The sequence below is a fragment of the Phascolarctos cinereus genome, unplaced genomic scaffold (assembly GCF_003287225.1).
Source record: "Phascolarctos cinereus isolate Bilbo 61053 unplaced genomic scaffold, phaCin_HiC Scaffold_4;HRSCAF=312, whole genome shotgun sequence".
Taxonomy (NCBI): domain Eukaryota; kingdom Metazoa; phylum Chordata; class Mammalia; order Diprotodontia; family Phascolarctidae; genus Phascolarctos; species Phascolarctos cinereus.
In genome coordinates this window covers 177,343,752-177,366,958 of record NW_027555847.1, presented here as the reverse complement: position 1 = coordinate 177,366,958, position 23,207 = coordinate 177,343,752, and the positions used below count along the sequence as shown (strand labels likewise).

Below are 23,207 nucleotides of genomic sequence, written 5' to 3'. Positions count from 1 at the left end.
TTTCTCACCCCAAAGCTCAAGTGGTTAGATAAGGAGCACTCCCAGAATAGAATTTCTAGGATAACAGTACATATTTGATTTTAAAATAGTACCAAGGTAGTCTCTCCTATCATTTTACTGAATTAGTCCACAGACTATATAAGCTAACTGGTCTACATATCGCTATGCATGCCCCCTAGTAAACTAAGATTTTTATTATATCAGATACTTGGTACACTCCTATCTTAAAGCACTTAGTTCACTTTATAAAATTTTATAATTTAGACTTCAGTGATCTGCCATTTTATTTTCTCCTGCCAACATTTTGATCATGGGCTTAATTTTCCCAAGCAGTACTTGCAAGATTCAGTGGGCTGGGGTGGGGGTGGGGAGACAGTCCATTGCAATGTGTTGCCCATGTCAACATAGTTCTCCTTGAAGTCAGTGAACTGTTAACATGGGATGTGAGTCACCAGGAACAGCCACATTGTCTTATTGTGCCTCAGCTCACCTGAGAGACTGGAACAGGGAACAGGAGAGCTATCTGATTCAGTGTGAATATATGTGATGAATCTACAGGCTGTTTTATATATATTTTATTTTCACAAGTAAAAGAAGGAAATGGCAATGCCTGACAGTGTGAGGTGGTCCCAAATTCATTTAGTCTTACCATGCCCCCTAAAATTCACTAGGTCAGCATTTTAAAGTCCTTTAAGAGGAAAACCTGCTCTGTTGTGCATGTATGGTGTGTATGTGTGTGTGTGTGTGTATAGCCTGTGGAGACATTATATATGTATGTATATGTGTGTGTATGTGTGTGTGTGTGTGTGTGTATAAAATCTGTCCTCCCTTTGTTAGGTAAGAATATAGTGTGGAGACTCCTAATCGGGATGTTAATCAAATACCCATTGAATGAACTGAAGGGAATCCGTAAGGTTCATCATGCCTAGGGACTTTGTGGCTACCACCTAGGGCTTTAGGGGCCTTTGGTATAATTTTTCTCATCATGATTTTTTTTCCTTTTCTTTCTTTTTTTTCTTTACTTTCTTTTTTGCTGGTCTAATCTATTGTTTTTAAAAATGTAGGCATCTAGCTTGATGAACTATGTTCAAAGTAAGCTTGACTTGTATTTGTAGCTCTTTTTTTTTCCTTGACCACTTAATGCTTTGACTTGTAAATGGAAAAGCATTTCCAGCAGTTCTGATTTACTAAAAGATGAAGTGAAACTTTAGCTGAAGGTATCTAGTTGACAATTCCAACCTAACAAGCAAAAAAGTGTCATTGGCATCATCACATGTATTTTTATAGAGGTTTGTAAAGCAATTCACAAATTCACATTTTATCCTTACAGCAGCCTTGGGAGGTAGGTGCTATTATTATCCTCATTTTACACGTAAAACAACTGAGGCTAAGAAAGATTCATTGACTTGTCCAGTACAGCTAGTTGAGTGTCTAGAGCCAGAGTTGAATTCTGGTTTTCCTGACTCCAGGTCTAGTGCTCTATCTATTATGCCATGTAGCTGCCTCTCACTTGGTCAGGGGTCCCAGCAACTTTCTGTTTAATCTATTCTGTGAAGACATTCCTGGGTGAGCAAATCTTAGCTCTAAAATACCTACTGTTTTCATAAAATGCCTGTAGTGATCCAATGGAGGTGAGTGTTAGTAGCTGAGATTTTTAAAATCTGATACAGACAAGCCAGTTTAACATTTGGCTTCCAACTTTGCTCTGTGCGCTCCTGTTCTAGCTAGGTCTAATAAAATACATAGAAGCAAAAGGCATATATTCCCCAGACAAACAGAAACAAATTCTAAAACTAAGATGCACAACCAAAGGTATCGTATTTTCTGGGTACATACCCTAACTCTTTAAATTGGTTGGCCTCTCATCTTCCCTCAGCTTAATCCAGTGGTTTCTCTGATAATTCATCAGGTGTAGGAATATTAGAATTTGCTGAAATGTAAAGGATGATTAAGTAGCATATTCTGTAACTTTAATAAAGCAAGCCTTAACTGTGGCTGGCAAGATGTAATCTAGACTGGGGCTCTTACCTCTTTTTGTTTCTGAACCTCTTTGGCAGTCTGGTGAATTCCATGGAGTCCTTCTTAGAAGATTTTCTTAAAGAAATGATTAATTTCAGCTAGAGGTTAGTGAAAATAAAGGTGTAGTTCATGGACCTACTGAAATCTATCCATGAACCTCCTAGTTAAGAACCCCTGATGCAGACTGTCCAAGCTGTACTTCTTATGATGGTCGGTCATCCAACCTGCAAGTGAGAGACTTAGCCTGAAAGGTATATGGAAAAGCTTCAATATTTAGAAGTATTACTTATTTCTGTAGCAATTTGCTTATGCAGACTGAAAATATTTTGCTGTAAGTTACTGTAAATGATGCTTAAGAATAAAAAAAAAAAGACAACTCAGTTTCTGAAGCAGGGTTGTCCTGACCTGTTGAGGTACTCTTAAAAAAAAAAACCAACAACTAATTTCAGGTGAACAGTCACAAATTAGGGTGATGGTCATTAAATGGTAGTCTCTTGGAAAATTGATACTCTACCACTAATTTTAAGTGCCAAGTGTGAAGGAAGATAACTTCCTTCACCTAAACTCATAGCAATCTTCATCTCAGAAAATGATTTTATAGCAATTGAAATAGTAAGAGCATTTCTTGGGAAATTAGCATTTGATGGCATCCTCAAGATGTGCAAAGTAGTCACAATTTTAAATTGTTTATTCTTATTACATCCTTAAAGTGAGATTGATGTCCTATGCCAGAGCTGGGAACATAATGATGATCTGACTATCTTGATCTCCAAAAAAGGACTTTTGATTATGTAAATCTTTACAGAAATTCTTGATCCAAACAGCTTCTGACTTTCTTTCCAAGTATAATATTGGTATTCAGGACTGCTTATTATTATTGTCTAAGTAAAAGTAAAGAAGGAAAGGAATCATTTGACTTGAAGACCATAGAGCTAGAAAGAACCATTGATCTAGTCTAGGATTTCTTAACCAGGAGTCCATGAACTAAAAAAAGAAAAGTTAACTGTATTTCAATATAATTGTTTGCCTTTGTAATCCTATGTATTTCATTTTAGGCCTTTTAAAACATTATACTAAAGTGGAGCCATAGATTTCATCAGACTCTTAGAGGGTCCATGACATAAAACCTGCTCTAGTCGATCTTATTTCTCTGATGAAGGATCTGAGGACAAATTAATATTAAAACTTGGATTTCCAGACTTGCCTGCCAGTGTTCTTTCACCTACTTTGAGTAAATAAAAAGTACTCTATATTAGATAGAGAATTTAACAGCCTGCACAAGCAAATTGCTATAGAAATGGAGATTCATTACTGCTAACGTAATAATTTTTTTTATCTTCAAAATAAACATTTATTCAGTCTGTAACAAGAACATTGAATTTATACATCAGTGCACAAGTTCACATTTGAAAAACAGCAATGCACATTATACTCTGCTTTAACTGACTCTGAAAAGTCCCAGAGACTCCAGGGAGCATATCTGCTTTCCTGGAAAGAACATGGACACAGAAGTGTGGTTGGGTGGAGAGATTGCGGATGATGGAAGAAGAGGGTCTTCAGGGGCTGGATTTTCACATTTAGAACAAGTCCTACAATTCTGTCACATTTTAAGACAGGAGAAAAGGCATGGCCATCATGAGCTGTAGCATTTTGAAGTAACTCCTGTAGTACTCTATACTACCTATAGTGTTAAACACATCTTGTAGAATAGTTCTTTCTGCCTCTTACCTCTTCAGCTAAACTAAGCCCCTTGGAGCAGCTAGGTGGCACAGTGGATAGAGCACCGACCCTGCAGTCAGGATGATCTGAGTTCAAATCTGACATCAGACAACTTGACACTTACTAGCTGTGTGATGGGCAAATCACTTAACCCCATTGCCTAGCCCCTCAAAAAAATTAAAATTAAGCCCCTTGAAGTCAAGGATTGATACTCATTGATATTATTTTTTCTCCTAAACCCAGAGTACTTAGCACAAGGATTCAACCTGACAGGTATTTACATGCTCATTTGAATGAGAAAATTCCTACAATTTGACAGCGAACAGGATTAGCATAACTAGGAGAACTTACACTAACCCCAACCCCAACCAAAAATAAAACCCACCACCCTAAAAGGCAACCAACACTACAAGTAATTATAGTAAGCAATGTCAGTTCCAGAGAAGACAGAATGAACTATCTCTCCCTCTTGTTTGAAAGAAAGGGAGACTACAGTTAAAGAATGTCAATATTTGGTAGTATTAGCAAGTGTAATCTCTACTGGTTAGTTTCGCTAAACTATCCTTTATTATAAGGGAGACCCTTACAGTACAGTGTATAACAGAAGTGACTTATCACCCCCCCACCACAAAAACAAAATCTCATTAAAAAAAACTTGTTTAGAAAAACTTTCTAGCATGGACTTGTCCTATAAGGAAAGAGTCTTGTGCATTTCAGATGTACCAAACTTGTAAATGCCAAGTTCTCAAATAGAAATATTCAGTTATTGAGAAGCGTACGTAGTTTTTAATAACAACATCCCAATTATTGTTGATCGGTGCACCAACGTAAGTAACAGTGTGTGCCTGTCACTGTTTTGTCTGTTCTCACAAATGCACCCCAGTTGCTTACCAGTTACAGATTGGACTCTGTGGTGGGGGGGAAGCTCTGTTTGGAAGTATTTTATCTTCCTGTAACTTACTAACAAAAGTAAACTGAAGGTTTGAGGGCAAAAACATCAAGATTTACAAATGACATGCAAAGAGGGAGCTATCCCCTAAGAAGGGCTTCCTTGTATATAGAACAGAGCTGTTGAATCACAGCTGCAAAATTCCTAAAGGAGTCCAAACCAGATTAAAATGTAATTTGGAAATGTTTAATAAAACAAAAATAAAATACAACATAGCTAATGTTAATATGTGCTATTCTAAGTCACTATATAGTGCAGGGAGGTCTCTTTCTATATGAGTTTGACACCTCTGATATAGATCATGTCAAATTATGGTCCTGATATCTAAATGGACTTTGCCAGGTTCAAAATCTTTCACAATGACTAGGCTTGCAGGTAAATAAACCACCTCATCTAGCCTCAGTACTTCTAAAGAGCTGTAGAAAAGTGAGCAAATCCTTACTAGTATTGAGGCCAAAAGGTGATTCTAATACTTTGTATTTGTGGCCTCAGTATGAGACCTTGGAAAATAAGAGGAGAATCTAATATAGTAAAGTAGTGGATGGAGTTAGAGAGCCTGAGCTAGTACTTCTACTTGTCATCTCTGAGACCTTGGGCAAGAAGTCACTTCAAGGCTACCACAGTTCTCTCATTTACAAAATCTTAGAATCTTTAGACTCTAAGTTCCTTGAGTACAGGGACTATCTCTTGTCTTCCTTTGTATCTCCATTACTTTAGTCCCTGGCACATAGGAGGTGCTTAGTAAATGCTAGTTGACTTACTGTAAGATAGGGATACTTGTACTATCCACCCTATCTGGGCTCTGTGAAGAATATTGATAAGACTTAAAATGGGTTCTCAACCTGGGGTCTGGAAATTTCTTAAAAATATTTTTAAAAAACTATATTTCCATTGGTTTCATTTGTAATCCCATGTATTTTTTTTCATTTAAAAACATTCTAAGAATGAGTTACATAGGCTTCTGCAGACTGCCAAATGTGCATCATGATGTGAGAAAGTTTAAGAATCCTTGCTTTAAAGAATAAATTATTAGCTTTTGCTTAAATTTAAGCTACTTCAGATTATAGATTTCTGATCTCAGTTAAAGGTCTACAAGGTACTTGGGGTTAGAGCAACCAAAGGAAAAATAGTCCCTGTTCCCTGGGAACATAATCTCTTTGCTGACTTCCAATCTTTTACCTCCAACTGCCTTTGAGACATTCCAAACTGGTTTTCCAGTAGACATCTTAAACTCAACATGTCCAAAACTGAACTCATTATCTTTCTCCCTAAACCATTCCCCCATCCTACCTTTCCTGTAACTATAGAGGACAACACCATCTTCCCAATCCCTCAGGCTTAATATCTAGGAGTTATTCTTGACCCCTCACTATGTCTCACCTTTCATATCTAATCTGTTGCCAAAGCTTGTCTTTTACCTTTGCAATATATCTTACAACAATTATCATCATTATTGTCATAAGCCTCCATCACTCCTCTGACATGGCCACCACTCTAGACCAGGACTTCATTACCTCATACCTGGACTACTGCAGTATCTGCCGGTTGATCTGCCCATTTCAAGTCCCTCCATTCAGCCACTGAAGTGATTCTCTGATTTTGTTAGCCTCCAGGATCAGATATAAAATGCTCTGTTTGGCATTCAGAGTCTTTTGTAACTTAGCTTTCTCCTACCTTTTCAGTCTTCTTACATCTTATTCTCCAGCACGTACACTATGATTCAGTGATACTGGCTCCCTAGCCATTCCACTAGAAAGACACTCCATCTCTTGGCTCAGTGTTTTCTCTGTTTCCCATGGCTGGAATGTTCCTCCTCCTCAACTCTGCTGACTTCTCTGGATTCCTTTAGGTCTCAACTAAAATCCCTTCTTCAACAAGGAACTTTTCCCAACTTTAATTCTAGTGTCTTCCCTCTGTTATTTCCTATTTATCCTGTATGTAGCTTGCTTTGTGTATATTTGTTTGCATAGTGTCTCTCCCATGAGATTGTAAGCTCCTTGAGGGCAGAGATTGCTTTTTGTATCTCCAGCACTTGGCACAGTGTCTGGTCTGTAACAGGCACTTAATGGTCATCGATTGATAAAGATAAGCATAAAATAATCTGAGGCAGGAAAAAGCCAAAGTGCACTAGAACTATATCTAATGGGCTCTGGAGGCCAAGTGTTAAATTTTCAGTATGAGTATTTATACCTCAGAAATTGGTAAATGCTACAAATCAGGGCTTGATTTACTGTTTTGTTTTACTCTGGAGACTTAAGTGATAGAGAATGTGTTAAAAATGCAGAATAAACTTAAAAGTGTCATGCATGTAGAGTTTGGTTCCCACCCCACCTCCAACCTTCCAGAGAGCTGTTTGTTAGACATTGACCAGTATACACTGGAGAGAACAGTAGCAACTAGGGAAAATGGAAAAGGCAGAAGTGGCACCTGGGTTAAGCCTTGATGGAAGCTAAGAATTCCTGGTAGTAAAAGTGAAGAGAAAGTGTTACAAGCACAGGGGAATACTTGTACAACAGTATAAGGAATTGTGAAATGCAGTCTGGCTGCATATATGAAACATTTCTAGGAAGAGAGGTTAGAGACTAGTTGAAAGGGCTTTAAATGTCATGCTTAGGAAGTTGCATTTTGTCTTAGAGATAGTAGTAGTTCACTGAAGTTTCTTGAGCAGAGTAGTACCAGGATCAGACTAGCATCTGTGTGAAAGGTGAATTGGAAAAGAGAGACTAAGACTCGGGGGAAACAAATTAGATGGCTTTATAGGAACCCAGACAAGAGGTCATGAGATGTGAACTAGGGTGGTAGCCTTAGGGGTTGAGAGAGAAAGAATCAGGTGCAAAAGATGTTGTAGAAGTAGTAACAGGTCAACTGATGGGATAAGGCGGTAAGACTAAGGGAAATGCCTGATGACAATGATATAAATTTAAGGGACTAGAAAGAAGGAACAGAGAAAGGAGAGTTCAGAGGAAGGGTGCTCATTTTCCAAATTAGTAACTAATAAGTAGCACTTGATAGATCTGCTCTGGATACTTGAAGATGGGCTGCTCCTAAATAAGTCTAATGGCATCATAATCCCCCTTCTCTAAGAACTTGGGGTAGCCTGCATCTCTAGTTTCAAAGTAACAAGCTGTCTTTTCTTATCTTCATTTTCAAAAAATACTGATTTAGCTAAGGTCTTTCTAACCTTAGGGACAAGAACAAAATGTGAGTCATCTCAATTCCAGTGCAGCAATGGCCGCTGTATTACTTTGTTGTGGAAGTGTGATGGTGAGGAAGACTGTAGCGATGGCAGTGATGAGAGTTCATGTGGTAAGTACCCTCAGAACCTGCTGAATGCTTTTCCCCCTTGTCAAATCACTGAAACTCAATATTTTGCAGAAAAATCATGTCCTGACTTATGTTTCTATAAAAATCACTAAAGCCATCAGACAAAGCTCTTTCAGGACTTGGCTTGAGCTTAGAATCTATATTAAAATAAATAAACAACTAGAACTATTGATGGTAGACAAATAAGTCTCCTAGAAGTCATCTTAAAATCAATTGAAACTAGCATACCTTGAATAAGAAGATAAAAGATAAAATAGACCTTTTGATTAAAAAATGAAGGGCATGACTCCTCTCAGACCAAAAAAACAAGTTCTATATCTTCTACCCTTTCTCCCTAACTTTATATTAATACTATAGTTTACAAATGTCTATTATAGGAAATTTGTTCAGGGAAACACTCTAGTCCAGATTATGACTTCTATTTGCCCCTGACTCCTACCAAAGAAAATCAATGTAATAATAATATATCTAACCCATAGACTCTGAGTAGAGTCAGAAGAAAACCATAGATTACAGATTTAGAAGCAGGCTAGTTGTTCTCATTTTACAAATGAGGAAACTGAAGCCTAGAGAGGTTAAGTGACTTACTCAAGGTCACACAAGTAGTGTCAGAGACAGAAATTTAACCCAGATTCTCTGCTCCAAGGCCAGTGTTTTTTCCACTGTACTGTTCTATTCTGAAGAAGCTATAGTCTCATTAGACTAGTCCTCAAATTTCTCTCAACCCTTAGAAGTCCTCAGACTTCTATCAATCCCTAAATCCCTAGAAAGTTTTTTTTAAGTGCTAACTTAAAGAAGTATCTTCTGTCATCACAGTCTCCCTTGGTAACAGATCTCATTCCTTGAGCAAAGCCAGATTTTATAGCCACTTCCTTTGTGAGATGGGAGAGCCTCCAGAATCCCTAACTTTATCTTTTGACTGCTGTAAGCATAGTTATAATTTGGTTCCAAAAAATAGAGAAAGGTAATGAATTAGAAGAATATAAAATGGAATGAGAAATGGCAATGTTTCACATTTTAACAAATATTCATCATCTATGTTCAATACTCCTTGCTGGGAGAAAGATTAGGTACAGTGGTCTCAGCTCTTATGATACACATAGTTCATGTTAGTCTTATTCTTCTATTACAATTCTCATAAGAAATATTATGAGTTCTGAGGAGGGAAGGATCACTACTGGATGGGGTGGAGGAGAGAATAGAGAAGACTACTTTAATCTTCCTTCTGCTTATCCCCTGTTACTAGTATCTCCCATAACCAATATGATCCAAGGTAATGTTCCACAGCCACGTTATTCACTTGACATTAACCTTATCCCTATCTGGAATAGGTTTGCATGACCTTGACAAATCCTTTAATCTCCTTATTTAGAAAATGGGGGTGGGGAAGCACATGAATCCAGTTCTAATATTTCATTTCAGAGAGGTGACTACCCATTACATGACCTCCAATTGGCCACAGGTAATTAGACAGTGATGTAAAATTTTTTAAATTCCTTGCCATCCAAAGAAATCCATGTTGGAGCAATTTTTCTTCTCATTTGTCAGTTTGACTATATTGTGGCTTGAAGGAATTAAACTTCTATTAGTTCTGAAACAGGCCATTATCTGAAAGAAAAGTCACCGTCCCTTGTGAGTGAAAGTCACTGGCTTACTTTGTTTACTCTTATGGAGATAGAGCATAAATGATCTCAATTCAACCCTAACCTGAAAAACTGAAGTCCCTTTGTTCATCTGTGTAGAATGCACACACAACAGTTTATCCATTAAGCAGCTCAATTTACATAATGTGAGCCCTTTCTATGTTTACACAGCACTACTGTAGGTGGAATATGGTAGATATGCCACTACTATTCAGACAGCTTATCTAATATGCATGTGTCTTCTCTCTCTAAAGGAATAATATAAGCCTGGGTTTGGTTAAAATCCAAAAGAAGTCTTCTTGCCTGGACCATCTATAAGTCAGGAAGGGTTTCCTTGGGTCAATTATATGGGAAAGCTTATGGTGGTAGCACTTAACATTGAGGGACAGGCTTTAGGTAGGTTAGGAGAATCCATATGTAGTTGAATGATAAAATTTCAATATTTATGTCCTCTTAACTCAGAGCTTGAGTTAATTAGAATAGAATTTCTAGAATAGAGTGCAGTTTTGATTTTAAAAATAAATTGCTTTGGTACTGTCACCCACAAACTCTACAAAATAATTGTACCCCTTAGCAGCTAAAAGCTTTTGGTGAGATCAAAGACTTGGTCATTCCTATTCTAAATAAAGTACTTGGTCCACCATTTTTAAACTCTGTTAAACCAGACTAAAAAAGACTCTTCCCTCTCACCATCTAAATCCTATCATTCAAGGATCAGCTTAACTCCTCTTATGTGCCTAGACCATAGTATTCCTAAACTTTTTGTTTGATATTTAGACATGGAAGTACTAAGTGGTATATAATTGGCCTTTTCCCCCAGTTGGACTCACTTTATTCAAACTTGACCTCCTTCTCTGACCAAGTTTAAGCTTAGCTCTGAAGGAATTAAGTTGGTGGAGAGCTGTTAAAAGTCTGCTTTATACTATAGTGGTATGTGCTGATATGTGCCCTCAGACAGTTACAAAGTACATTAGTAGTATTGAGAGGAGAAGAACTTAGCAAGAAGAGGATAAGTTTAGTGAAAATTCTATTTCTAGTGAAATCTGGAGGGATTTAGAGTTAAGGGTGGGAGAGGCAACAGAAGAGAATGCTCTCACTGAGGAATAACCACAAGTCCCATTCTCTGTTTCCTTGGCTCCACTAAAGGGTGTTAATAGCTGAAAAAAAATTCATAGTATTAACTGCCTTATGTAGCTTCTGAAGCCAGAGGTTTTTAGAAACTATTTGGACAAAGTCATGATCATAAAATACAATTAAGACTGGGGCAACATGTATGTAAACAAAATAATTCTCACCAAAAGCAAAAGCCAGCATGACAATAGAGAGGTGGCTGTGGAGTCACAAAGACCCAGGTTGAAGTTCTGCCAATCATATATACTTTGTGACTATGGGCAAGTTATACATAACCTTGAAGTTCCTTCTCTAAGCAGTTTTCAAAAAACTAGAAAGTGAGATGAGTTTGCTGATCTGTATTGGAAGTGCTATCTACCACTAGGTACACTGAAATCAAAGGTAAAACAATAAGAAAACATAAATTCAAGTCTAATGCAACCAAGCTGTTAAAGTACATTTCCATCCTTTTAAGAATCATTCAACTACATAAGTAGAATATTGGTCACAATTATTCTCTTAGGCTTGGCTGTTTTAGAGAAATGTACTTGGGGTGTTTGGGAAATGTCAGTCAAAACATTGTGATTATTCCTCCTTTTTTGGGTCAAATTACAATTTGTAGCAAACTAGGTAGGGCCCTTGTGTTTAAATCTAAAAATACCCAATCTATTTCACATAAGAAAATGTGGAAGTACCTTTTAGCCTTGACTAATCTGCTGTGGTCACCCGTCCATCTTGCAGATTTCCCTTGCTCTCTAGATCTCCCTTTATGAAAACAACTCAACTTATAAAATTTGCTGTACCGAAATATCTTGGAATGAATTGTGACCAATTATGAATTGATTTTTTTTTTTTTAGCAATGGGTGTTCTAATTCCCCAACTCACAGGAGAATCTCTTACATTAGAGCCCAACTAGGGATGTTTTCTCTCCTCTCCCATTCTGGTGAGGTTCAGTTTCCAATGTCTTCATGTGGCAATTTTCCACAGAACCAAACATTGTTAGGAATAACACCTGCTATACCCAAAGATAAGAGTGACCCTTGGATATTGGCACTTACCAGTTTAGAACAACATACAGCCACAATTAAGGATTTATTTGGCTGACTTGGAAACCTCAGCATTAAAGAGATTAAAATATAGTTTTCCAGAGAGGCCATTTGTACTCTGGCAAACAAATGGACTATTGGATAAGTTTGATACTAACCTTGTAACTGAATATGAATTTTATTTATAGTGAAGAAGACATGTGCTGAGTCTGACTTTGTATGCAATAATGGCCAGTGTGTACCGAACAGATGGCAGTGTGATGGGGACCCAGACTGTGAAGATGGATCTGATGAAAGGCCAGAACAATGCAGTAAGTGTTGCTACTTTGTTGGCTAACTTGCCAAGGTGACAATATTCTTAGGGGTACTATTTGGAGCTTATATATGAAAATTAAGGGGGCACTTCATAGCTGTTTTCAAGTACTTGAAAGGCTGTCACATAAGAGGGAATAAGCTTGTTTCATTTGCCCTAAAAAGGCAGAACTAGAAATAATGCAGAGATATCTTTTGGGCTGGATATAAGGAAAAACTTCCTTGAAGATCCTAGCCATAATAGGGAAAAAAAATGGAATGGATTGCCTCAGGAAGTAAAGGGCTCTATTTTGTTAAAGTCTTCCAAGCAAAGGATGGATGACCTTATTGGGAATTTTAAAGGAAACTTCAGTCAGGTATGGGTTAATTAGATGGCCTCTGAAGTTTCTTCCAACACTGGGAGGATGACTTCCATTGTGTGGTGTACTTTCAACTCGGTGACTGCATCAACTAGAAAAGTTCTTTCTACTTTGTCATGATGGAGTTAAGTACTGCTTCTGAGATTCAACGTTTGGTGTTAATCTTTGCTCCCCTCTCTTCCACAAACCAACCCCCACTTACAACATCTTAAGGATCTTCATTTTCCAGGAAGCAGTTACTGACATAAGTCATTGAGTAATCTCAATACAAGTAATTTGCTGATTTTTTCTCCCCACTTCAATTTGTGAGCCTCTGGCTAAACTAAAGTTCTCTTGGGTGGTTATATGTAGTGTTGAGCATTCCTATTACTGCCTCAAGCCCATTGAGCCTATTGAGAACTCATTGACTAGGTGCATAAATTGCCCACATGTTCTTGATCATGATTACTCTATAGAAATGGTACTTAATCCTGAAAGCTTTCAACATTCCAAATCCCACAGTGGACAAAGTGAAGTAGTAGGCATTCCTTTAAAACATATATAAAAGAAATTGAGGGCCAATGTTCCTTGTCTTTATAAGTATCCCTCTAGATGAGGAAACAGGGACTTGCAAGACAACTTGCAAATGAGTGAAATCTAAAATAGTATAGCTAAAGATAAACTTACAAATATTATATATATGTATATATATATAATATACACACACACACATATATAAATTAATAATAGGAACAGCTCTAGGTCATTTCACTTTAATGAAGGGTCCATAATTAAAATGGTATTTAAATTATTTGTCAAGGACAGAAAAACAGAAATAAAATTATCTTCTTTAAGCAAGTCTTAATGATATGAGTTGTCACTTTCAAATATACAACAATTGACTTACTGTGAATTATTTGTTAATTTTAAATCCTGGTTCACCTTCCACTCTTTCCATTTGCTGTGTTCTGGAAACAAACTCAATTGAACAAAATCTATTCATTCCAATCACAATGCATAATCTAGAAATGATTTTAGAATACATATTATTCCTTTCTATTGGTTCAGAGAGTACCTTTCACAAAACATGTTAACAGTTGAAATTTGACTAAGTGCTGTCAGGAATTAAAAAATGAGTCTTCTCTTTTCTTCCCCAATTTTATAGAAGGGGAATGCTTCTAAAATGAAAATCATAATTCTTTATATGGAAAGGTAGGAAAAATTGGAATTAGTTTGAAGAATTTTCCCTAGAGAAATTTTGGAGTAAGTGGATAAAAGGTCAGAATGCAAAAGGGATTCTGGAGACTTATAAGAAATGGACATAACAAAGAACACTGATATAGGGCATAGCATATATTTGCTTAGATTCTAACTTCTACCTGCCTTAATTTCTTCATCTGTAAAATGAGAATAATAGCATCACCCATCCCTTAAGGTTGTGAAAATTAAATGAAATGAAATTTGTAAAGCACTTTATAAACCTTCAAGTGCTATATAAATGCTAGCTATTATTATTGTTGTTGATTTTAGAACTATAAAGTACTTTATTCCTCATCTACTTAGGTGAAGAATGAGGGAAAATGATTTGCCCAAGGTCTTATAATAGGAAGCACAGCTTCAATTAGAACCCAAATCCTGACCCTAAATTTAGCAATCTCTACCATATCAAACTACTGCCAAGTGAGGCAAGGAAATAACAAGAAACCAGTAGTTTGAGTCACCTAGAAATTACATCAAGGGTTTGAAGTAAGCCTTTTGGGCTTGGTCACCAAATGTATCAGGGTCCCAAGGAGTAGCCCTGGAAATAGATACCAAGACCTCAGATGGAAGAGTCAATTTCATAAGTATGCTGTTTTGATGGCTGAATCGTGAACATCACCAGTACCAAGCAACTCAGAGTAATCTTCCTCAGCACCTTGTATCACTTATCACAGTTCTGAGGTTCCTTTGAGACTATGTGTCCTCAACAGATATGAGAACCTGCCGAATAAATGAGATCAGCTGTGGTGTTCGATCAACCCAATGTATCCCAGTGTCCTGGAAGTGTGATGGTGAAAACGACTGTGACAGTGGAGAAGATGAAGAAAACTGTGGTAAGAAGATACAAGTACTGAATCCGTTGAATGGCTTATCCTAAGGATTCTTTGCTGAAGGGACAAAAGGCTGTGACTGAAACAGCTTGACTCACTTCAGTGACTTGCTCTATTGGTTAAGAGTAAAAACTAAAATTTTCCGATTAGCAATTTTAACAGCCCTTTGCTAAAAGCTCTTTTTTTAAATTATTGTTAAGAATGTTCCTTGATCTATCAACTAACACATCCCCAATTCTCCTAGAGTCTGAGAAGGAGGTAAAGAAATAGATCTGAGGTAGCCCACAACTGAGTTGGAAATGAAAACTGCCTTGCCTAACCTATGATAACACCTGTGCATTCTTGATCCAAACCCAATCAAGCCAGAATTGGGGGCTGAAGAACCAAAATTTCTTTCCTGTTGCAAATATGAAAATTTCCACCTCTCTGAACCTGTGACCATTAAATTTGCCAGCTTGGCCTTAGTTTCTCCATTTCAAGGAGAATCTCAGTCTCTGACCTCTATTCTCTTGCTTGCCTGGCATAGAGTATGGTGGTAAAGCTGTTTCCTTGATGCAGGTGACCAAAGCAAACTTTGATGATGTCTTTTCTTCCAGGGCCCTGGCCACCACCTCTTCAGGTTCCCTTTCCTGTATTCTCACTGATTTGTCTAGCTTCTCTTCCTCTTTCACCCTTCTGCCTCTGAAAATGTGTTGTAACATGCTATATGTTAAAGGTGAGGCTATGAGGGAAGCTTTAGGTTGAATAAACATTATCTTAATCAACTTTGATTCCCCCTTTAAGTAAGATCCCAAGCACTTCAATTATACAACAAATCTAAGAGACCTTTTGATTCTGGCTGTAGATAAACCCTGGGAATTAGTAATAGGAATACCAATTTAAAAAAAAAAGTACATATGAAGGCTTCTGGGGTTAAAGCAACTGCACCTAGTCCAATGAGTTTCTTCTCCAATTTATTCCTGGAGTCAAGTTTAATGTTTCATTCTGAACTTATGTTGGAAAGTCACATAGCTGCCAGATGTTTCCCTTTTGGAAAAAATGGACTTTGCTTCCCAAGAGAGCAGTGGTTTCCACCCTATTTCTTATAACCATATAAAGCTGTAACCTATAAGCGCTTGCATTTTTAAGTTCCTGCAAAATGAACTGGTCTTATAACCAGGATTAACATGCTCTTTTTTTTTTTTTTTTTAGGCCTAGGCTTATAATAGATTTGCTAATGTTGACTTTCTAGAATTTGAGAGGGTAATACATTAGTTCCTTTCTGGCCTAATAATAAAATTTAGAGATTAGGAAGGGAGTGTAAGTCATCATCCACACTCTACTTTCTCCTCCATTAAAGAATATATTGGCCAAAGAGCTCACATTTATATAACATTTCAGTCATCAGAGTCTTTCTCTATTTTCAATATCCCCATGCTGCAGTAGTACAAGTATTCTTATTTGATAGAAGATGGCACACCTCTTTGCATAAATAATCAACATCAGTGCTGAAGCTCTAACCCATTTCTCACTCTTAATTTCAGTCTCTTTGAATTTAGATTCATAGATTTGAAGCTGGAAGGGACCTCAGAGGCCATCTTGCCTAACCCACTCATTCTATGGGAAACTGAGGCCCAGTGAGGTGACTTGCCCCAATCACACCACTTTGAATGTCATGTCTGACTCATTATTATTTCTATCCAACTCTAAAAGTTATACCACAATGCAGATAAATTTATTTTTAATATTATCATTTTTTCAATTAAACATTTATTTTTTCATTCCTCCAAATTAAACAAAAAAGAAAACCTTCATATGAAATACACATAGTCAAAAAGAGAAAATGCCTGCATTGACCATGTCCAAAAATATTGTCTCATTTTGTCAAGTTGGGTAGTTCCCTAGAATTGTATTTGATCAGAATTCTTAAGGTTTTCAAAGGTTTTTTTTAATTTATAATATTGTATAAACTTTTCTCTGCAGTTTGACCTTCTCAGGTTTCTCTGAAACCATCCATTTTGTCATTTCTTATAGCACAATAATATTCCATCATATTCATATGCTATAATTAGTTTTTCCATTACCTAAATGATGGGTGCCCCACTAGTTTCCAGTTCTTTGCTTTGACAAAGAGTTGCTATAAATATTTTTGTAAATGTGGGTTCTTTTACTTTCTTTGTTAATTTTGGATATAGTAATATTATTGAGGGGGTCAAAGGGTATGACCAGTTAGTGACTTTGGGGCACAGTTCCAAATTGTTTTCCAAAATGGCTAGAATAATTCACAGTTCCCCCAACAGTAAATTAGTGTGTCTGTTTCTTGCAACTCCCCAAACAACTGTCATTTTCCATTTTTTGTCTTTAACAATCTAATAGGTGTGAATTATTTTAGAGAAACTTTTTTTCTAATAACACAGTACTACAGGCACATGGTATTCATGATTATATAAGGAGTTGACTATGAAGAGAAGAGCTAGCCACAGAGGTAAACCTGTATATACTGTCATTGTTAAACCTCTAAATTCTAACGACTTAGTGCTTTCTTTATCTTGGAAAGAAAATGGCAGCTCACAATAATACATGGGTTTATTCTGAAGAGAACAGATCTATGTCCTTCCATCTTTCCTCAGTTCTTTTCTCATTTCATCCATATTCCTAGAAGCTTTTCTAACATTTATCCTTATTGACTAGTACTATAGAAACTTGACTGTGAATGTCACTTATAGTAACAAACATACATACAAATTATTCTAGTTTTTGAATTCGGGTATGAGTGTAGATCTTGATGTTTATTACTTTGGGGGGATAATAAAGTTATTTAAATGTTGATTTGGGATCATTCCATTTTTCTCTTAGGCAATGTAACTTGTAGTCCTGAAGAATTCACTTGTTCCAGTGGTCGTTGCGTCTCTAAAAACTTTGTGTGCAATGGGCAGGATGATTGTAATGATGGTAGTGATGAGCTGGATTGTGCTCCTCCTACATGTGGTGCCCATGAGTTCCAGTGCAGCACTTCTTCCTGTATTCCCATCAGCTGGGTATGTGATGATGATGCCGATTGCTCTGACCAGTCTGATGAGTCCCTAGAACAGTGTGGACGCCAGCCTGTGCCTCATGAAAAATGCCCAGCCAGTGAGATTCAGTGTGGTTCAGGAGAGTGTATCCATATGAAATGGCGTTGTGATGGAGACCCTGACTGCAAAGATGGAAGTGATGAGATAAATTGTCGTGAGTAGTTTCTTTATCTCAGCTCTCAGCATGTCCACCTTAAAACCAGAGTTGATGGGGCCCACTTCACTAGCTAACCTGGTGATAGTTTGTCATTTAGAGGCATTTCTTTCCCTAGCTTCTCGAACATGCCGGCCTGACCAGTTTGAATGTGAAGATGGCAACTGTATTCATGGCAGCAGACAGTGCAATGGGGTCAGAGACTGTATAGATGGCACAGATGAAATCAACTGCAAAAATGGTAAGCATCATCATGCTTTCTCACAACTAGGTGAAATGGGCATAGAACTCTTCTAATGGATGTTCTCTTCTGTCTGTACTCTGGATCATATATAGCCAATCAATGTTCTGGACCTGGAAAATTCAAGTGCAGAAGTGGGGAATGCATAGACATCAGCAAAGTGTGCAACCAGCAACAAGATTGCAAGGATTGGAGTGATGAACCCTTGAAGGAATGCAGTAAGTGAAAGTGTTTTAGGAGCTAGATCAAAGAGCAGAGAAACTTTAAGGTTAATTAGTTTTGATGGAGCAAGTCTTCCTGAAATATCTCAGAGGGAAATTTATAACAGTTTACTTTTATTGCTGCTGTTTGGCTCAGAATCCTACTTTCCCAAGTGTCTGGTAAAAAATACCACTTATGAACTAGGTTAGCAGATTCTTGGTTATGTTAGCCAACAGATGGTTTTCATGGATCTTATGTAAAGCAGGGATCAAGTTTCTGGTTTCTTCTCCTTTCCCCTCCCATTCTCCCTTTGCTAGAAATACCTCTTGGATGTTGCTAATTGCTATAGTGCACCTGAGGACACAATCTTTCATTAAAGAAATACATATTCCTGTAAAATAAGATGTAATTGTAGGGGCAAATCACAGGGAGAAATGTAGACTTCTATCCTTCCAAATATCCATACCATTTTTACTTGTAGCACTTTCATATTCTAACTTGTACACATCTTATCTCTAGCTACACCCCCAGTATAAAAAAAAAAGAAACAAAAGAAAAAGAAAGAAAAGAAACTCTGCCCTTAAGGTACTTAAAATCTCAAATGGCTCCCTGGAAGCAAACACTTAAAATACTTGCATGAAGAAATTCAGACTGAACATTAAGACAAGTTTGATTTTTAAAATAATTGCATAGAGGAGACCAATGATTAACTGATCGATAACAAAAAGGTATAGCCCAAATTCTTGTTTGGTTTTTCCCTCCAGATGTAAATGAATGCTTGGTTAACAATGGTGGATGCTCCCATATCTGCAAAGACCTGATTATAGGTTATGAATGTGACTGTGCTGCTGGGTTTGAACTGATAGACAGAAAGACTTGTGGTGGTAAGATTCCAAAAATCTGTCTTTGCAAGGGGCTTAAAAGGGGAAAAGACAAGGTATAACTACCAAAGAGTAGGAACAGCAAGACTAATTCTAAATTTCCCTCCTAGATATTGATGAATGTCAAAATCCTGGAATCTGCAGTCAAATTTGTATCAACTTAAAAGGCGGTTACAAGTGTGAATGTAGTCGTGGCTATCAAATGGATCTTGCCACAGGAGTGTGCAAGGCAGTAGGTAAATGAAATTCAAAGCAGTGTTTTGATATAGATTACCTTTGTAAGCAAGTGTTTACAAAAGGTACAATTATATAAGTTTTAGCTTGACATTTTGCTTTGACTGCAATCTTATTTGAAAGCAGTAAGTTAGTAGCTTCAAAAGGGGGTCATAAATAAAGGTTCTACTATAAAAATAGCATGACATTTCCATCATGGCATGGAAGGGACCCTGGATTCTTCCCGGCTAAGCCAGCAAAGTATAAACTTCATCATATGTCACTAACCTGGAAAGGTTTATAGAATGGTTTATAGAATTTCCTCACCAGTAAGCTGGAGAATATGGTTTGTTGGGGTTTTTGTTTGTTTGGGAGTTTGTTTTTGTTTTGTTTTGGTTTTTTGCCATGGCAACTCATGAAAATGTTTCCATCATATACAAATATGGTAGGCTATTTCCAAAGAAGCCTTAACAGTTATTCCTCTTCCAGGTATCTTTTTGTGTTTGCTTTTGTTGATGTGAGTCCTGATTCAGTTCAAATCAAAGGAAGGATTAAAGGTTTTTTCTTGATTAGTTGACATTGTTTCTATTCCATTCAAATGGGAAAACCATAAGTGCTTGTGTTCTTAAAATAAATAAATAGGAAATACTCAGAACCGAAGACTGGACTGAAGTAAAAGGTGGTATTAAAGTCTTCAATTGTATTTTGGCTTAGTAATGCCCAATGGGGAAGGGATTCTAATAGTAAGGCTAAAGCCTAACTTTCTGCTTTCAGGAAAGGAACCAAGCTTAATCTTCACTAATCGAAGGGACATCAGAAAAATTGGCCTGGAAAGGAAAGAATACATTCAACTTGTAGAGCAACTAAGAAATACCATAGCACTAGATGCTGACATAGCTGCCCAGAAGTTATTTTGGGCTGATCTAAGCCAAAAAGCAATCTTCAGGTAACTTGCCCTGTGGGTCATTTGGCCATCTTGGAATAACTGGGTTGTTCTATCACTGTTGGGATTGTTGGTAAGATAACTCCAAGTAAAAATGTTGGTTTTAAAATTTCTTAGCATTCAAACAATGTTGTATGATGTTTGGTTATAAATCAGGATCCAATTTTGGTTGCAAGGAATAGAATCGGGGAAGATAAATAGTTTAAAATGACCAATAAGCAGGAATGTGCTGGAACTAGCTCAAAATGGCTAGTGAGAACTAAAAGTAAAGTTTTCAGTGTGAACATTTATACCTCAGAAATTGGCAACCGCTATGTCAGGGCTTGATAAATTTTTGATTGTCGGGACTTAAAGTGATGGAGAAAATATTAATAATGCAGATTACACTTAAAAATGTGCATGCATTTCCCTCCCCCATGCCCAAATGCCAGTTTTAACGTTTACTAGCACACCACTGCCAATAAGGGTCAGAATGCCAAGCTAACTTATATATTCTTTACCCTCACTAACCACTCTAAAAGTATACAGCAATAGCAGTGTTACAATTTTCTTTTATTGCTGGTATCAAGTTTTCCAATAATTCCTTTTCAGCCATTATCTGAAATTTGCATCATAAAATTTGATTCAAATTCTTACCAATGAAAGTCATAGATGGCTTGTCAATGAACTAGTTTGCTTCTAGCAACAGATGTTCTGATGCCAAAATCTGAACTACAACATGATAATCTAGTCATTCAGACAAAGACATAGTAATACTACCTGCTATTTTATGAAGCTTTTAACCATCTGAAGGCATAAATGTCCTGTCATATTCTCAAATCTCATGTGACCCTGTTCTGTTTCAGTGCCCCAATTGATGCTCGTGACAAAGTTGGTAGCCATGTTAAAATGATCGACAATGTCTATAATCCTGCAGCCATTGCTGTTGACTGGGTCTACAAGAATATCTACTGGACTGATGTGGCTTCAAAGACTATTTCAGTGGCTACTTTAGATGGAACCAAGAGAAAGATCCTATTTAATTCTGATTTGCGAGAGCCTGCCTCCATAGCTGTGGACCCGCTGTCTGGGTTAGTTTCTAGGCATCTTTGTTAAGTTACCTGGAAGCTACAGTATAAAAGTAAAGTATGATGACAACCAGCAGCTTCATGGTTCTCTGTATATGGGCCTATGTAGCTCAGAACTCATTGGTTCCCAAAGAGTTTAATAGCAAATACCTACAATATCTTCAAAGGTAACTCGTGAAAGGCACTGGACTAAGCTGGTAATGGGGGCTGGAAATGTGCCATGATTCTTGGCTCGAATTTGCTATGACAAGACTCAGTTGGTGCTATTAATTCTTTCCAAGTGGTTTACTTCAGGTGCCCATAGACAACTTAGTTTTAAAACCATGATTTGAGCCACATATTACTCTTTGGTTCCTTTCATTAAAAGATGTTAAAAGTGTCTCCTGCTTATTCCCAGAAACTGAAGGTCAGCCATAATTTCCCAGTTTAAGTACCTCTTATACTTCATAATTCAGCCTTTTGAAAGCATGAAATTTATCACTAGTGCATATCTCATAGGTGAAAGATGTCTGATTTATCATGATCCATTAATGACCCATCCTTGATTCCTATGTAAACTGAAAGTACCAGCATAAGTCTTGTGATAAGAGTAGAATGTAAACTCTTAAGATAATTTCCCATAGAAGTTTTAGGACTTGGTATTTTGTAGCATTAATCATGTATAATTATTCACCTGTATAACTTCTGACCTAAAGAGTTCTTGGAGTTAGAATTCTTTCTCCTTAGGCTTAATACCCATCCTTGTTGAAACAAATGGCAAGCCACCTTCATGGTATGTGATTTTGCCCCTTCCCATTGATCAGCTTCTGCCTACAAAAAAGAAAAAGAGCCAAAGAAGTCTTTCTCAGGGGTCACATAGCTGATAACATCTTAACCCAGGTCTTTCCCCCTCTTAAAATGAGCAATCAATTGGGGAAGGAGTGTTTACATAATATTTAGGGGTTTTTTAAAGGGAATAAATACTCTGAAAGATTATATTTAGCATTATCTTCCTTGTACCTAACCCTGATGGGTCTTAATGTAATATTTAGGTAATTAATGTTAACATTTATAATTTTTTTGAAAATTATTTTATATTTCATTGTATCTTAGATGCCCAAATATATGATATAAATGTGTCTCCAATCATATTAAGGAAATAGAGAATTATTCATGAACAATCATTCTAACTTATACTATATGAAACTGTTAGCTGATGCTTTATAGGGTTGGTACCATAAATTCTGCTTACTAAACCAGTGATGTTTATGGTTAACATTTTCTTTACAGCTTTGTTTACTGGTCAGACTGGGGAGAACCAGCTAAAATAGAAAAAGCAGGAATGAATGGACTTGACAGATGGCCACTGGTGACTGTAGACATTCAATGGCCTAATGGAATTACACTTGGTATGCCTGTTGGGTTTTTATTTAATTCTTTGATTCAAGGTACTAAAACTAAGATACAGCACACCAAAACAGATCTGTCCTCATAAAGATGTTATTCTCAAATCTGGACTAGAATTAAAACTTTCAGCTTAAGACAAATTTGACCTGAGAAGAGTTGTCCTAATCATATTGGTATACTGCTAGTTTTTTGCAAAGTCTCTTTAGGTATAAAATGTTGGCAGTTGTATAAACAAGAAACCTTTGTGTACCTTCATCCCTTCTAGATTTTAGATTAAAAGTTAGCAATACTAGGAACAGTACCATAGCTGACATAGTATATTGGTACTCTACTTTTTCAAGTATAAATGGCAAAATATACTGTTTCATTTAACAGTACTTTTTTTGTTTTCTTCAAAATATAAAAAGTATTATAGAAGAAACCATTTAGGTCTACGTAAATTTCAGATGAACATCCTTTGGGATGGGTTCCATTAAACTACCATATGTACTCTAGGCTTATCTTATGTTGAATGCAT

General features: G+C 36.9%; 1 protein-coding gene and 1 long non-coding RNA gene across 5 annotated transcripts in view; one reads left to right on the top strand and one right to left on the bottom strand.

Moving 5' to 3' along the window:
* The window catches only part of VLDLR (very low density lipoprotein receptor), a 39,968-nt gene that overhangs the window by 10,004 nt on the left and 6,757 nt on the right, over positions 1 to 23,207 (top strand). For 2 of the 3 annotated variants that reach the window (XM_021001757.2, XM_021001760.2), the window contains exons 3-13: positions 7,874 to 7,993; positions 12,000 to 12,122; positions 14,432 to 14,554; positions 17,387 to 17,758; positions 17,877 to 17,999; positions 18,095 to 18,217; positions 18,965 to 19,084; positions 19,192 to 19,317; positions 20,069 to 20,240; positions 21,083 to 21,307; positions 22,574 to 22,692. In XM_021001757.2, coding sequence (XP_020857416.2) covers positions 7,874 to 7,993; positions 12,000 to 12,122; positions 14,432 to 14,554; positions 17,387 to 17,758; positions 17,877 to 17,999; positions 18,095 to 18,217; positions 18,965 to 19,084; positions 19,192 to 19,317; positions 20,069 to 20,240; positions 21,083 to 21,307; positions 22,574 to 22,692 — 1,746 coding nt within the window. The remainder of the gene's footprint in view (positions 1 to 7,873; positions 7,994 to 11,999; positions 12,123 to 14,431; positions 14,555 to 17,386; positions 17,759 to 17,876; positions 18,000 to 18,094; positions 18,218 to 18,964; positions 19,085 to 19,191; positions 19,318 to 20,068; positions 20,241 to 21,082; positions 21,308 to 22,573; positions 22,693 to 23,207) is intronic. The other variant, XM_078152807.1, reaches the window with a different exon arrangement.
* Positions 18,008 to 23,207, bottom strand: part of LOC110218799 (uncharacterized) — a 54,663-nt gene continuing 49,463 nt past the window's right edge. For both annotated transcript variants that reach the window (XR_013486006.1, XR_002327411.2), the window contains exons 3-4: positions 21,978 to 22,114; positions 18,008 to 18,112 (exon numbers count right to left, since the gene is read on the bottom strand). This is a non-coding gene — a long non-coding RNA (uncharacterized LOC110218799). The remainder of the gene's footprint in view (positions 18,113 to 21,977; positions 22,115 to 23,207) is intronic.